General features: G+C 36.4%; 1 protein-coding gene across 1 annotated transcript in view; it reads right to left on the reverse strand.

Moving 5' to 3' along the window:
* Positions 1 to 5,827: 5,827 nt before the first annotated feature.
* The window catches only part of gldc (glycine dehydrogenase (decarboxylating)), a 36,953-nt gene continuing 25,130 nt past the window's right edge, over positions 5,828 to 17,650 (reverse strand). Inside the window, 10 exon segments of the mRNA XM_030144160.1 lie at positions 5,828 to 6,773; positions 10,710 to 10,741; positions 10,744 to 10,789; positions 10,927 to 11,099; positions 12,358 to 12,453; positions 12,588 to 12,699; positions 13,373 to 13,514; positions 14,504 to 14,616; positions 15,398 to 15,547; positions 16,382 to 16,507. Coding sequence (XP_030000020.1) covers positions 6,633 to 6,773; positions 10,710 to 10,741; positions 10,744 to 10,789; positions 10,927 to 11,099; positions 12,358 to 12,453; positions 12,588 to 12,699; positions 13,373 to 13,514; positions 14,504 to 14,616; positions 15,398 to 15,547; positions 16,382 to 16,507 — 1,131 coding nt within the window. The 3' untranslated portion in view covers positions 5,828 to 6,632.

Raw genomic sequence — 17,650 nt, forward strand, 5'->3', positions numbered from 1 at the left:
TTTTTTTTTTTTAAAGAAATATCAGTTTGTTCATGTTATTCACAGTGTTTTAAGGAATAATTGGTAGATGTAAACATTTTCTCACATAATTTAACTTTTTTTTTCCGCTTTAAAAACATAGAAGAAAGTTTGGAGTTGACATTATTATATATTTTTATCTTATTATTTCACTGGTCCGGCTCACTTCAGATCAATTTGGCTTAATGTGGCCCTGAACTAAAATGAGTTGACAACCCTGAGTTAGAGTAAACCCTGTTGTTCTTTTAAAAAGCACATGATCTTTTTTTTCTCTTCTTGTTGGTAAGATGAACCAGGCAAAATTAAAGGATGAATTAAACAACCAGCCTTTATGGATTCGGCCACAGTGGGGAGCCATCCTTTTTAAAGAAATAGACATAATCTGGCTGACTTTTGGCCTGATCACAATCAAGGGTACCAGAAAGGGTGCACATATAGATAAAAAATAATAATGCTCTGTCAAAAAATCAGACAGGCCATTTTATTTGTCTGATATTTCTCTTTTAAAGTCCAAAATATTTTTGTATTATGGTGTCTACCAAAAATTTCACAGGCTTGTACCCCTGTCAAATCACAAATTATTGGGTGTATGGACACTCCAGCCTAATCGCCTCCATATTTAATGCCTACAAAGATATACAAATGTTTCAGCACTCAGGAGAATCATGCATTGTTTATTGCATAGATGTCGTGTCCATAGCATACGTGCTGAAAAATTCCATATATTGACAGAAACAATAAAATTAGACCCACATATTTTGAATATGGTGTACAGACTCCACAAGATTGGAATGGAAATCTGGCTTACCACATGGTCGCATCTCTGTTAGATCTGTAACTAAGTCTTCCTGGTACAGGAGGAAATAAACATTTGTGAACAAGTTATAACAATATATCTAGAAGGCATATACGCCATATTATTGATGGAAGTATATTGGTGTACGGACACAACATGAATTTTGGTGAACGACGCACCATTGAAAACATGCGGTTCGACGTAAACATCCATTTGCCACATTGTTACCAAATTTTCTGCAGCCAGGGAGCATACCAAAATCTGTCTAGTTGTGCATATTTAGTCATAATAATACTGAAATAACAGGTTCCCATTCTATTTTTACAATTAAAGGGCTGTAAAAGAAGGGTTTTCAGAACAAAATGGTTGATTGTCTTCGTACTGAAAATAAGAATTGATAATCAAACAGCTGTTCAACAAAAATGATCAATAAATGAAAAGCAATGTGATGTGTGTATTTTGTAATAAAAAAGACACAGGAGTTGAGTAGGAATTATTTATTGTGTTACAAAACATTATGTACAATAATTTTGCTCTCTTATAACAATAAAATTGTGCACATGTTTTCACGCTCATTGGGTCGCCTTTTTATCAGTTTTTATCCAATTTTCTTCAAATTTGGAGGATTGCAAGATCTAGTAATAAGATGGTCAAAGAACATTTTGGGAATGGTTTTGGGGGTATCTTTTTGCAATACTGATTAATAACTGATGCAATATACTTGTACACCTTGATTGTGATCAGGCCGTTTGCAGCTGCACATGTCAGTGCCTTTTGAAACTGTACTGATGAAGACATGGTGTTGGTCTGTGAGTGCCTTCAATGGCAGCTCACTGCTCCTAGTGTGCTATGTGCTAATGCTAGGTACAGTGTGTAGTAGGAGAGACCAAATCCTATGGGGATGATAAACTGAATTATCCTTAATCTTGACTTTGAAATGGAAATTCAGCAGCATTTAATTAATATATGACAAAGATTATGCCTATGCCTTCAGGTCACACTGAACCTTTTATTCAGACTTTTCATTTAAATGTGAAAACCAGCTTGTGTTCAGTCTTAAATTTAATTTTAAGAAGTTTAAGAAAATAGATGTGCTTTAATACAGAGTCTGCAGAGACTCTCCTCGGCGCCGACCAGTCTGAAACTGACACCGGGGACAAGGACATGTGTACTGTCTGCAGGAATTTATGTTATGTGACAAACAAATTAGGGTAAAGGCAGTAAAGAGCAGTTACATAACATAATGCTCAAACCAGTCTCAGCCCACACACTGACCTTTCCAGCTGCTTTTGCCATTTATGAGCATCAGCAGAAGAACTCAGATCCTTCACATACTTTGAACTGATTAATAGCACGTCTGCAACTAACAGTTATTTTAGGAATATTTCTAGAGTACGTCCTAAGAAAATACTGATAGTTCTAGTGTTTTTCCCTCTGCTGTTTTTATTGCTCAACTGTCAAAAAAAACCTCAAACTATATTCTGTTTATTTTGATGTACAATTACCCTGGGAACGAGACATATTTGCCTCAGAGCAAATTCAAGTGTGGCACTGCGCCCAGTTGAACTCATTCCATTCTGACTCAGATCAAACTGAATCAATCACACTCATTTGTTTGATACAGGGCGGGTTTGTTATGATAATGTTCTGCCAGCTGTGTTTACTGCCTGTCTAACCTGAGCTTTGTCTGTAAGGAAAAACCAGTTCTACAGTGAGAGGAACCCCTGAACACAACATGAACTACTCTGTAAGACACTGCAATGCCCTAGTTAAAGTTTGTTTTCATGTAGTCGAGTGACATTAGTACTGCTCTGGTGCATTTAAGGACATACAGTGCATGAAACTTATGACCATTATATTCTCCATAGATCTTCCCTCTGATTTGTTAATGCTTATTTCCGCATATGTTCCATTTGACCATGCAGTAGATCTTAAAGGGGTCATATTTAGCTAAACCCACTTTTATTAGTCTTTGGTTCATTTATTTGTGTATTTGGACCCTAATAGTTCCAAAAGTTTGAATTTGAACCCTCCAGGTGCTGCAAAGCTATCTTTATATTCATTTTGGCAAAAATCGAGTGGATTTCTACAACCTGTTTCAATTCCTGCTTAATTTGTTACATTTTATAAGTAATTACATCGCAACATTTGCACATATAAGGTCAAGAGTTCCGACGTACATTTCTCTGAGTATGACATAATTGTTTGTCAGCAGCAGCAGTTGTAGTCCATACTGAAAATATGTCCAAACTTCGAGCCAATTACCCAAAATGTTCAGTTGTTGGTTGAGCGGGACAGAGCAGCACAGCCAACAACCTGGGGGGATGGGGCATAAAGTGGCTCATTTGCATTTAAAGGGCCAGCGCTCAAAATGACCTTTCTAGTGTCATTACTCAGAAATAGGGTTGAAAGTTAAAAGGGTTTTAAATAAATAAATAAATAAATAGGGTTTAATATGGGCCTGTGGAGTTGAATTAATGGAGAATTCAGACCCAAGCATAGCATTTACAATGTATGTAGACCACAGGGAAATGTTTTAAAATGCATAATTCTATTTAAAAAAAAAAAAAAAAAAAGCAAAATAACCCTCTAAGTTAACTGGGCAGGGACAGCCAGCTTTGTTGTTGCATTCATCATAGAGGCTGTTATGAAAAACACAGTCAACACATAAATCTGTTGCATTTAATGCAGAAGTAATGACTGAAACTTGCAAAAAGGTTTCATGGTTGACAGAACAGAAACAATGAATATAAAAATGTGCACATTTTCATACTGTAGCTTTCATTAAATCAATAACAGTGTCAGTTTGGTCCAGTCCTAATATTTTCCATTAAAGAAGAATGAACACATTAAAGACTTGAGGGTCAGAAAAGATGCGTTATCGTAGTTTTGTTAGAATATGGTGAGTTTAATTAGTCAGATGGCTCTGACTTTGGATGTAAAAAGGACATAGGAAATGGTCTATTAGCTGTAAATGACTGACAATATTGTCAAACTCAGGGAATCTGCATGAACTGGTTTGGAGTTTTTTAACCCATAGAGACCCAAACAGCCACGGTGATACAAACCATCTACAGATCTAAACTGTTTAATTACCTGTTGATTCCATTTTCCTATCAATCCATGTCAATAATTGGTGTAAAATACAGTTTGTCATCTTTTCATGGTCATCAGATATGACCCATTTGGATCTTCAGAGGCTCTGTAGTTACTGTAGAAACACTGTCATCTTCTACAACATTGATTCACCAGTAAAACCCGTGGAGTTGGATCAATGACAGTGGATGGAGACTTGTTTTCACATTCAGTTAGTAAAATCTTTGCTGAAAAAGTAAACTTTTTCTCCATTTTGATGTAATTAACTTTGAATTTACTCTGAGTTTTCATAAAAATCCACATGATCTGTGTATGAAATGTAGAAACATACACGATTTACACCAAAAAGTGCAAAATACAGAGGATAATATAAAAAAAAAAAAAAAAAAAAAAATTGGTGATAAATCAGTTAAGAAAGGTAGGAACAGTGAAAAATTCATTTAGGACAACTGCCACAAAAGTAACACAAGGTCTTTATGGGTTAAACTAATCAATTTTTTTAAATCTGATGCTTCATTTTATTTTTACATTATATTGACTCAGATGTTGGTATCTTTAGTCTTCATTTAACTTTGGTCAAAATTGTTGGTGTGACAGTCATTTAAGAATCTGACAGTTGAATTAGGACTATGGTTTTGAAAAGATCTGCTTTTTTTTTTTTTTTTTTGTACTTCTGTGGCTCTACGGTCCATGTGTCATTTCTCTAATTGGTTGCAGGTCAGTCCTGTTGCATCCAGAGGCATTTTGGTCATTGTATCTATTGATAACACCCCTTGGAAATCAAAATGAGCCGTGAAATCCCAGACTAATTCTCATTGAAGTATTAATCTGACAAAGCCAGGCTGGCAAAGAACAAAGACAATTGACAGACCCATACATTTAAGGAGCTGATGTCTGTAAAATGTAGACTTTTACTTGAAAGTGTCAGTTGATTTCTGCTTTTGGTAACAGTCACTTGTCTTTACATAGTAGTTTAGACATGTCATTTCACACCATGGGAGATGGAATTTAGGAAGGTTAATAAGATATATATGCAGGTATTTGTAAGACAAAAACAAACAGGTCTAATTTGGTTTCTAACCTCAGAGAAATGGAGCAGAATGATCCAATCAACATATAATAATAATAATAATAATAATAATATAATAATAATAATAATAATAATAGATTGTGCATTTTATTTGGTCATGTTTATCTTAACACCTTTCTTGCATACTGGTCAAAGCTGTTCTCTTGTATATTCATGGATTTTATTATTTTAGTTCCATATCAGCCAACACAGTGGACGCTTAAATGCATCATCCCATACACTGCAATTCATACCATTACTGTAACTTTGCTGTTGTTGATAAACTTGATCTGCAGGGAACATGTTTGAGTGTAAATCAGTTCCCTGTTTATTGTATGAGAACGGTAATTAACAGGTTTTTTTTTAAACAAAAAGTGTCTTTTTGTGCATATTATTTCGATAAGAGTGAGTATAACTCATATTAGAGTATGTTAAAATGTGCAAAGCACCAGATTAGCAGCATTTTAAAATATTTTATTCATAGTTTTCACACAGTAATATCAGTAATATACATGTTTATTTGCTTCAAAAATTAAACACATGGTGTCCAGCTGAGTGGATATTTTGCCATTCCATGAAAAATAGGTTCATAAAAAAATTCGGTCGCAGTGTTTTGTTTTTTTTTCATACCTTAAAAGGAATAAAAACACTCACAAAAAATCCTTGAATTTATGCATGAAAGGGTTAATGTAAATTTTTAATAACTTAAAAGTTAGCAACAAATGTGCATAATACCTTCTGTTGAATGTGGTGTCAACAGTCCACCAGGGGGCAGCATAGCACTTATCTGTTGAGACGTACAGCTGACAGGGCCTTTCAGTGCATTATCATTGAATACATGTCACATGAAATGTCAAAAACGTTTATACAGATTTGCTTAAGACAACAGTTAAGATTAGAAAACAGTTCATTTAAATTAATGGTAAAACTATTTTCATCTATGTGGCCAACAAATGTCATGACACGCACTAACACATTTTCATACAATAGATGCATATTAACAAAAACCTACAACAAACTTATCTATTATTTGTCAGGTATTTGAAGGGGAAAAAAAGGAGGGGGGGGGGGGGGTAAAGGCAGCAATTTTACACAACAGAGGCACTGGATGGAGGAATGAACTGCATGTTGGTCTTTGCGTTGGTGTTCAGGGTACAGTCAGTCATTCTCAGGTGCAGTGTGGAGCGGCCTTGGTGTGGAAGGGTGCGCTTATTTTTGCGACTTAAAGCAAAAGTTGCACCTTTGGTCCGTTGGAAGAGTTCGAGTTGGGGAAAAAGCCTAAAACTCTGGTAGATTGGGTGCAGTTAGAAAAAGCCCGGTCCAAATGTCCACCTCACAGACTTTAAAAAACCCATTTCTAAGACAGTTCAGACAATCCACCAGTGATGCACTAAGTATGTTTTGCAGACTTTGTCTTATTTGCAGTGTGACTCTACAATTTACAGGACTTTAAAGTTAAAAACAGGAATAACCAGAGAAAGAAATCAAGTGTTCTTAGTTCATGTACTCTGCCGGAGTTAAAATCATTTTTACACCATAACATTTTGAGTCCTTGCACCCTCCAGCTCTCAAGTTTTCGCCAAGTAAACGGGTTGTTTTGAAGTCTGTGAGGGTTCACCCGCTTTGAGCTCATGCCGGACTTGGAGAGAGCGTCTATGAGGAGGCTCTCTTCTCCTCGTATGGGGACTCGTAGACCTCCATGGGCGGGCAGGTGCACACGAGGTGCTGGTCGCCGTAGATGTCGTCGATCCTGGAGATGGTCGGCCAGAATTTGGTCTCATGTTTAATGAAAGGCTGTACGGTAAGAGGAGGAAAATGATGTCAGGCCACCACTGATCTGCTTTTATTCGGGTGGAAAATAAATCTGCACAATGTGAAAACCAGTCACAAGGTATTCACAAGCAAACAAATAAGGAACATTTTATCATAGTGCATTTATTTCATACATAAGCCTAATTATCTGGATTTGAAATCTGTCTGGAAAATACAGCAGTGGGATTAAGTTTTTGGACAACCTTAAATTTTACATAAGTTCAAATATTATCAAGAAATATTTGCAGAAAAAATCTTTTGTGTTTCAAAAGGTGTGGCTGGATCAGACACAAACAAATGATAATTATTTTGTTTATTGTTAATTAGAAAAAAGCTGAACTAAATTCTTAACAGTTTCAACATTGCCATGTCCTAGATGTGTTTCAAGGGGTATTATCTTGCTGCACATCCAGTTTTGCCCTCGATGGAACAGAGCATGTGCAGAAGGGAACATGTGGGTTTTGAGAATGGCAAAATACTTGGCAGAGTTCAGTGCAAGTTATTATGTACAGTACAAATGTATGATCTGTATGAAATATATGTATCCTTAACCTGTTTTTCATTATGGTATGGTGTGTGCTGCTTGACCTCTTGGCCAGGTCGCCCTTGTAAAAGAGAATCTCAATGGGATTTCATCTGTTTAAATAAAGGTTAAATAAAAAAATTTACTTTTTTTAAAGAAAAAAACACACAAATGTATTTGATATCCACCACTGTTTCTCAAGGAACATAATACATAGCCAGGTAATTAACAGAAACTTAAATCATCGCTTTTCCAAACTGAACATTATCCTTTTTAGTACAAAGGAATTATCTAATGCTGCCTTCATGTGCTATGGGAATTATGGTAAATACTAGTTACGAACTTGAAAATTCACGTGAATGCCCCCTTATGTCATATTTTTCACTGGAGAACTGGGAAAAAATGCTGATACACAAGGTGCCGAGATGAAATAACCTTTGAACTTTTCAACATGGTGGAGAACAACAAGGGATTCACTGCAAATTATAAACACTGGTTTAATTAATGTTCTGCTACTGTTAGCTGAGGACTTTGAACATTTATAGAATACACAATTTGCAAAAAAACAAACATTTCAAACAGATGAATTAACACATCCAAAACTCCTTTACTCAAGCAGCAGGTCACGATAAATTGTGCGTCAGCCATCTTTCACTTCTCTACGACAACAAAAGCACTTGAACACAACGCACTTGTAATTGCAAATTCACTAGTGGAAAGGATCACCTTCCTGATAGCACTTGAAAGCAGCACAAGACACTTAGAAACATACACTTAATCCGTCCAAAAATCACCTGAAAGTAGCATAGAAACTTCCTGAAACACAATTACCAACCTATCAGTGCCTTGGTAATTACGTAAACACTAACCTAAGTTGAAACATGGTCCATAATTACCAGTTTGGTGTAGACTTACTTCACTACTCTGCTATCAGCGGCTGTTTGTAACCATCTGAAATGGCTTCAAATCACCTGAAACCCTTAATGGTTTTAATGAGAAAGGCTTGTAGACTTTCATACATTATAGATAACTGCTGCTGCATGTATTACTTCTCCAAGTATTAAAGATGTCTTCATTGTCATGGCATGACATCTTAAAACTCTGGCTCATTGGTAGTTCACAGGTTTAAAACAGAGTTCCCTCGAGTCCAGGTATTATGTAAGATAGGGACATACATGTACCCAGAAAAACAACACTTATTTGAGTCAGGAAGTGCAGTTTTTTTCAGTATTTTTGTACTACACATTAAAAGTCAATGATAACAACCACAGAACACATAATACAGCCTTACTACTACCACTGCTGGCAACACCTCATGAAGCATTTATCACATATTATATAAATCCCTTTAAAACATGTATGAAAGATTGTCCAACATAACCATTTTTGGAGCATATAGTATATAACCTTGCTTCTAACGAATGTTGACCATCTGAAAAGGCTCCAAAACAACCCAAGACCCATAAAAGAGTAATTAATAAATCTATATAACGCTCATAGTCGAGAAACATGCATGAAAAACCGGGTCAGGGAATAACTACCCTACTATATTTTCACTTGAGGCCTGAAAAACCTCATTCCCATCTAAAACATTTCCCACTGTGATCATCAGCAGCACATAGACACCCCAGTCTTTCATTTTCACATCAACTGAATAAATGCTCTTTACATCAAGATCTAAATGCACTGAAAGCATTTCTTTGGTAAAAGTATTCTTAGTCTTTCCCAAAAGTTTTGATAAAACAGGGAGTCCACAAAGTCTCTAAGGTACTAATATTTTATACTCAAGTTTTTAAAATCAGATTGCATTTGTATATTTCAGGTACCCTGTTGATGAAATAGGTTCTGTTAAATAACCCCAATTTCCTGTATACCTCATTTACCAGATATCACTCCCTTGGATTTCTTTCTTTAGAGTTTTGTTAAAAATATCGTGTTTCAAAACAAGATAAAAAAATGAACGCCCTGAAGGAAAGATCACTGATGTCATATGCTACCGCCAACATGGCAAGAAATCCAGTATTGTATTGATGTGCTTTGTGCAACTAATAGTACCCGTTGAGAGGTGTATTAACCCTTCATGCATACTGGTCACTCCAGTGGACAGCTATTCCACAGCTATTCTCTTGTATATTCATGGGTTTTGTTGCACAGTGGACACTTAGACATCATCCCATACACTGTAATTCATACCATTACTGTAACTTTGCTGTTCTTGATAAACCTGATCTGCAGTAATATGTTTTAAATCAATTGCTAATTGTTATTAGACTATAATTAAAAGTTTTCTTAATCAAAAAGTTTTTTTTTTGCATATTACATCTCCATGAAGTGAGTAATAACTAGTATTAGAGTACGTTAAAATGTGAGAAAACATCAGATTAGCTAAATAAAAAAATATTTTTTATAGTTTTCACACAGTATATCACTGTCTGATGATGGGTTTTAAATACGTGTTTCTTTGCTTCAAAAATTAAACGAATGGTGACCAGCAGAGTGTACATTTTTTTAATTCCAGGAAAAATAGGATCATAAAACAATTTCAATCGCATTGTTTTTTCGTGCCTAAAGAAGAATAAAAACACGGAGGGAAAAAAATCTCGGCTAAGATTCTCATAACTCATGTATGAAAGGGTTAAATAAGGCAGAAAAACTTCAATATCTATTTTTCATTTTTAATGGTAAGTGGTGCAAGTCACAACAAACCCCGCCCCTCGCACATGTTGTAGCTTATTTTGGCATCGATCCAGCTGATGTCATCATGTCTATGCATGTGGTGATGTCAGCATAGCAATTGCCCCTATATGTATGTATATATATATATATATATATATATATATATATATATATATATATATATATATATATATATATATATATATATATATATATATATACATACATATATATATGCCAAGTTTGAAGGAAATTGAAACAAAATTGATGTTTTTATAGACATTTGAAATTGTGCCCATTATAAGTAAATGGGAGAATACAAAAGATTTAAAAATTCATAAAAAAATTTAAACTTTGACCTACTTTCACCCAAACTGTAATGACATCTATTCTGGGTCACTGGCAATCCTATAAGCCCAATTTGGTATGAATTCAACAAATAGTTTTTGCTGCTAGAGTGTTAATCAAAACAACCAAACAAACAGAACCAAAAACAATACCCCTTGCCTCCCTTTTGGGAGGGCGGGGTAACAAATTTGTTGAATTGTAAAGAGACTTTATGGACACTGTACTTCATGTAGTATAGCTGTCCACATACTGCTATTCTCACTACTAACCACTAGAGGGTGTATAGACCATAAGCTTATTTGGTGCTGAAAGAAAAAGCATCAAAGAAAAGTTGAAGTGGTGACAGTGTGAAGCTGAAGTCGGACACTCACCAGGGGAAAAGCGGCGTGTTCCCCTGAGTACGTCTGTCCCAGTTGGAGGACGATATGCAGGCCAGAGAGTGAGGGGCCATCTGCACACAGAACACACACACACACAAACACACACAGAAACACGTGACCACCTCAGATGGTACATCAGCAACTGCGTGCATCCGCTCTGTAGGCGTCCTCAGTAATGTATAATAGACAAGTCAAGGCTTTAGCGCACCTTCAGAGGGTTGATGCGCGAGTCCATCCTTCCCTCCTCAATGTCTGCGATCTCCTGTCGGATGCCGAGCAGGGCGTCGCAGAATCGGTCCATCTCTGCCTTGTCTTCGGACTCAGTGGGCTCAATCATGAGGGTTCCAGCCACAGGCCAGGACATAGTGGGAGCGTGGAAGCCTTGAAACCAACACAGAAGACATTAGATGGGTTGTTTTAGAATAACAGAACAGCTAAAGAAAGAATGACAGTTTGATAAGATTGATATAAACCCATATAAACACAACTGGATGTTACTTATAATTATATACAATGTTCCTTATAATTTATACTATATATGATTATTGCAGTTATGTTTTGTATAAAACCCACAACTATATTACTTTATATAAATACCGTATATAATATATACTGTATTCCACAACATATAAGTCAAGACATCTATACTACATCCCACCTTGTACTGCACCAATATTCACCAGTGTCAGAGTTAACATCCACCCTCTTCCCTATACCTACTCAGCAAGAGTTACTTGTACAATTTTTAACTCTATAACGCCAAACATATAATATTTGATACATGAGTTTTGAAGCCCTCTACATGATCAGTGTGATATTTTTTTCTTGAAAAAACAGATGTATACAATTAGATACATGCAACACACAGATAATCCACCAGAGGGCAGGAATTCATTCACCAGAGGCCTCTCCAGTGACACTGCAAGACTGTCATTAATGAGGAAGAACACTGACAATTTTGAAAAGGAATTAATGTGTTAGACATGTTTGTGTTATATTATGTTTTTGTTTGTTCAAAAATAATAATATTTGAGCATTGAGACCCAATGTATCAAATATGATACAAAATTGAAACTCATACATGGAAAATGATATTTGGAAAAAAAAATTTGGGGTTGTTCAGAAGGACCAAAAAAGGCTCCAGATTCAAAGAACTGGAATTTTCTGTCAGTAATTTAATGGTTCAGGCTTTACAGGGTTAAAGGGATTGTTTATACATTCTTTCAATTTCTTCTCCAAATTGTTCCACAATTTCACCCCACATATTGTTATTCACATGCATTTCATTGTGGTTCATACCTTGAACTATTTAAAATTACGTTATCCCTATAAAGTATACCCCAACAATCTTCTAGTCAACATTTTTTTGTATATTGTCTGGGTGTAGTTTAGGTTTTGCCTTGAACATTATTTGTGCAGTCTTGAATTTAACTACATCCATACATTTCAGTATGTTTGGATTTGTGTAATCTCAATATCCCACAATGTTAACTACCCTTATTGCTCTTTTTTGCCATGTGCATAATAATGTACAAAGGGTGTTTTGTATGCGTCGTCCCAAACCTCCACACAGTAATTCATATATACATTAATACATAGTGTGCAGTGAATAAAGATGGAATGAGAATATTCAGTTTACCGTAATCTTGCAGCCTCTTGGCCACATCAACAGCCTCAATATTAGCAGTTTTCTTAAAAGGCCTCACGTCCAGAATGAACTCATGGGCAACAAAGCCTGTACAGCAACAAGGAATACACTTTCGATCAATAAATAACTCACTGAAAAGAAAGCAACTTTTTAAAAAATTGATACAGACAGCCAAGGAAGTATATGTTAATATCAGTCTGTATAACTTTGTAGTCCTATACCTTTTCTGCCCCTGTAAAGGACCTTATAGTGACCTTCCATCCTCTTGGCCATGTAGTTAGCGTTGAGGATGGCGACTTCTGTGGCGTGAAGCAGTCCCTTAGAGCCCATCATCTAGACGTGACAGAGAGGTGACGTTAGGCATTTTCACTCAAATATAAAGTTTTATCAGAAAAAATGATGCCATGATGTTTTAGTGTGAATGGTTTGATTTTTAGTGATTTATGCCGAACATGCAATGAAATTTAACATGTGAATAGTGACTGTAACTGATGAACTATTCAGTTAAGTGGCTCAGGGTTAACTAGCATGGTTGCGTAATATTTTCAAACACTGAGAACCTGCAGTTTTCACTTCTGTCATTCTTCGGATTATTTTGTAAAGACTATGGTATTGAATAATGGCCAGATAAGTAGTTTACAGAACATCATGACTGCAGAGTAAAGAGGACCTTTTGAATATCAAAGGTGTAAAAGGTTTGATGATTTTATCTTAACATAGTAGTGTAAGATATTCTAATAATTTATGTATGCCTTCTTGAGTTATGGGGAAAACATGTTTTGCGAGGCCACTGTGATCTTTTGGCCACAAATGTCTTATCATTATAACCCTGAGTCCAATCAAAATTTTGTGTCAAATCTAAGAAAATTGTATCTTGAGACGTTTAACATCGTCATATCTCCAAGTTGCAGATGTCGTCTGGTGCAGAGGCATGAAAAAGGAGATAAAATGGCAACTAAAATGCCACATGGACTCACAAAGCATCAAACACACTCTCCATACCGACCTTGATGTACGCCCAAGAGATTGGCAGGATGGCACTGGAGCCCCAGGGAGCAGCACTGATTGTGCCCAGCGAGCTGCTGGTGTTGACCGACTGCATGGAAACCACCGGGTGACTCGGCAGGAAGGGAGCTAGGTGGGCCTTCCTGATGAAGAGGAGATGAATGTGCTGAGCTTCAAAGCAAAGAGCTGGTGTTTTTCCCCTTACACAGTTCATTTATGACTCAGGTAAAGAGTTGTTTCTGTCAACTTTTCAGTTTTCGTTCATTCATGACAGTTTTCTGTACTGCTGGTTGTAACACAAAAAATAGGGCCAATGTCCCTGTATCTCACCAGCATGTTCTATCAAGAATCAATAACAAGTTGAATTTGTGACGTTGTCAGGTTCTGCCTCTGTGTTAGAGTCCTATGGTTTTGATGCAGGAGATCAATCTCCCAACAGAAGTGGGTGGTACTTTCACTGGAGGAGAACTCGAGGAGAACTCAACGAATTCAGTGAAAGTCCATATATGACTTCCTATCAGTGCTCAATAAGAACTATATTGATATCTCAAACCATTTCCATTTTTATAAGCCACTAAAATATGGCCCATTATAAGCAAAGGCAAATTTTTAATATTTAAAAGAATTTGTAAAACCTGAAAAAAAATGCATTCCTCAAAACTGAACTGACTTTTTTTTTGGTATAATAAACTAAAACTAAACTAAACTAAACTTTGTGGACATTGTCCAAAGGAAGCTACATTTAAAATTTAAAATAAATGTGATCAGTAGTTCCATCAGAAGAAGTTTGAAGAAACTGCAAAAGAAGATGTAGGCACCAATGCCAGACACAGCGCCTTCACAATAGCTCATGTCCTATCGGCCTGGAGTTAAATCCAACCAAACTACACTGATTTCGTTATTATAAAGCAGATCAAGCACTTTCTTCAGATTCAAGATCGGTTTTCCAGGAAACAACACTCAAGACTGGCAGGGAATGTTACCTTTTGTCCCAAATCTTAATAAAGACTATTAAAGAGATGTTCTCGTCATTTACACCAAATGTTATGAGGATTAAATGGCATTGAAGATGTTATTTGAGAGTGAAGATTACAGGAAATTGGAGTGTGACTTCTATTAATTTGTGACTTACACTCCAATGGGCCCCATGCCAGGTCCTCCTCCACCATGAGGGATGCAGAAGGTTTTGTGCAAGTTCAAGTGAGACACATCAGAGCCATAATCCCCAGGACGACACAGGCCCACCTAAAGGACAGCAGGAAAAAGGACAGTAATGGGCTGGGAGACACGAGGATATAATAGAAAATAATAACTAAATTCATATTAAATCATGGTATTGCAAGGTTGAAGGCCCTAAAGTGGCTGTTTTATGGTCCAACTGGAGTTTCTTTAAGGCTTTCTTAGAAACATGCAAAGGAAAAAGCTTTCTAGTCTTAAAGAACAAATAGTAGGGACAAAAGGTATGTACTGGGTTGTAGACATTAAAAGTTACTAACATTTTCCATTTTTAGAAGTTTATTTGTCCACAAATGGATCATTCTGGGTTTTATGGATTTATGATGTGTTGCAAACATGTGCATACTGGGTCTAGTATGTATGATTCAAATTTAAAAAAAAAAAAAAGAGTCTCTCTCTTAAAAACCATCTAAATATCGGTTATGTAACATTCCTGATCATAAGTCATTATTGTGATGTTTTAGGAAGCTGTGAATTTAGATACTTCATAAACCACCATACATTAAAGAGCAAAAAATCCACGTCTTAAGATCCAGAGGGGGCTGGGTCTGAAAGTCCATCAGGGATTGGTGGAAGCGTTATGAAGTAAAACTGAACATCTGCATATTTCTGAGAGCAAAGGTTATCCATTTATTACATGATAACACAGTAATACACTATAAACCTTCAACCTATTAGCCTTCAGAGTCGCACATTACTACGTATTTTACATACAGTGTAAAATGTGTGATGCAGTTTGAGTTTTGTCAAACATAAAGTAGTCATATTCTACTACTGGATCATGTCCCACCTGAGCGTTCATGTTGGCTCCATCCAGGTACACCTGACCGCCGTTCTGGTGAATGAGATCACATACATCTCGGATGTGTTCTTCAAATACACCGAATGTGGAGGGGTAGGTGATCATCATGGCTGCCAGGCTCGCCTTGTGTTTGTCCACCTGTAAGAGACAAGAGATTAGAAATACATAAGTGTTAGGACAGTAAAAGCAACACCATTTTGGCCCAGAATTGTTGCTGAATATTTATTATTAATAATAATAATAATAATAATAATATATCGGTTTTATATAGCACTTTTCAAAGTATTCAAAGACGCTTTACAATAAGCAGCCAAGGGACGAACACACAACAAACGGGGTAAAAACAGATACAGAGTTAATACAAAAGTTGCACATGTCAAGCAAGTCAAAGCAGCCATGTATATGAGCCATTAAAATGTACTACCACAAGGAAAGCAAGCCAATTCAGAACTAAACAAATGGTATAATGTATATTTATGCATTAGTGACCTGTATATTTAATGTCAGCCTGTGCAATTATGTAATAAGAAAAGGCTGCAAATTAAAGGTTCAGTGTGTACTTGGTGACATTTTGCATTCAGTAACACTGTAGAACATTAAAATGAAATTTGCAACATAATTAATAACCTTTTTTGATGTTTTGGAATTTCTTTTTTTCTATTTGAGTGGGAAAAAAAATACATGCATGCATTTTCCTGCTAACTAAGCAAATAGAATAACATCATAACTGCATTTTACAACACTTGTCCATTGTTTCTGTCTAGGTAAAACTGGCAGTGGACTTCCAAATGGGTTTAGAATACATCTGAAGAAGCTTTTTTGTGGATATGATGGTTGTACCAAAATATGCAAAAATGACAACACAGATTAAATATTACTGAAGCAAATAGAAGCTGTTGTCATCATGTGTTAAACAGTCTTAAGGTATGTTATACTGTATATTCCTACATCTTAACATAGTTCTGCTCTCACCAGGGCTTTGAGGTGTGCCAGGTCAATGTTTCCATCTTTGTCTACTTCCACCACCTGCACCTTCATGCCGGCCATCTGAGCGCTGGCTGGGTTGGTGCCGTGCGCCGACTTGGGGATCAGACAAACCTGGAGATGAGAGACAATATTATCAGTGTGAGGAGAGCATTAAGCATTGAGTCCTCAACACCATCTAATGCATGCAATTCTATATTCTCTTTCCCAATATTTCCCTCCAAAAAAAGGAAGATAAAGATTCCAACTAATGTTTTCTTATGGTTCAATTTCTGTGTCCGTCCAACACTACTGCACACTTTTAGATGAAATCTGAATAATCACTGTAAAATTTGAGTCAATTAAAACAACAACTGTAGCATAATGTTCTGATTAGGAAAACTTGACAAACAAAAGTCTGGATTTTGTGGGAAAAAACGTCTGAAATGTTTCACAACCTCAGTTTATTGAGCAATGCAGATAGAAATATTTTTCTTTAAACTTGTTATAATGCAGAATAAATCACATCGGCATAAAAGAAAACTTCTGATCTGAGTCCACATACAAGCCTGTGTGTGTGAGGTTTTAGTTAAAATTTGATCCGGCCAACACCCACCACTGTCTAATGTCTACTAATGTGTAACCTGCCTGTGGGTCACTAATTGATTTTATCCCTTATTAGGGTGACACTTGTGATATTATGCAACTATGAACTGGGGCGCTTAGACCTGTGGGTTGGGTAATGCTCACAGATGACCGGCTTGGCCTGTCGCAGTGACTTGCAGTTCTCAAAGTCTTAAAACCACCAAATATGGAACCTTGAAAGCCACAGGTAGCTTATAGTGGGATCAAAGCCTTTTCAGCCCCTTTGTTTGCACAAACGGTTGTCAGTTTGGACCTTGACTCCATCAAGGGATCAGGCCACTATCTAAGATATCCTAATGAGGGAGCCATTAAAAAACAAAGGCCAAATTACAGTGCAGAGGACAGTATTTGAGTCAGCCCGTCTTAATCTAAGGAGGCCTGTTATCTCACTTTGTCCTCAAGCTGTTTCTAGTCAGCATGTGTCAGGAAGGAATTTCCAACCAGAAACATTTTAATCTGTGATGTCAAAGTGTCCCAGAACAATAAACCTATTACTGAGGCTCATGTACTAATGCCCTGTATTAACCTGGCCATCAACAAAAAGAACTACTGGTAATAAATCACCTAAAGATAGCAGCTTTATAACTGGAGCCTAGAATAGACGAGAATTTATTGTTTTATTGTAGAAAAGTG

Source organism: Sphaeramia orbicularis, chromosome 9 (genome assembly GCF_902148855.1).
Source record: "Sphaeramia orbicularis chromosome 9, fSphaOr1.1, whole genome shotgun sequence".
Classification (NCBI taxonomy): domain Eukaryota; kingdom Metazoa; phylum Chordata; class Actinopteri; order Kurtiformes; family Apogonidae; genus Sphaeramia; species Sphaeramia orbicularis.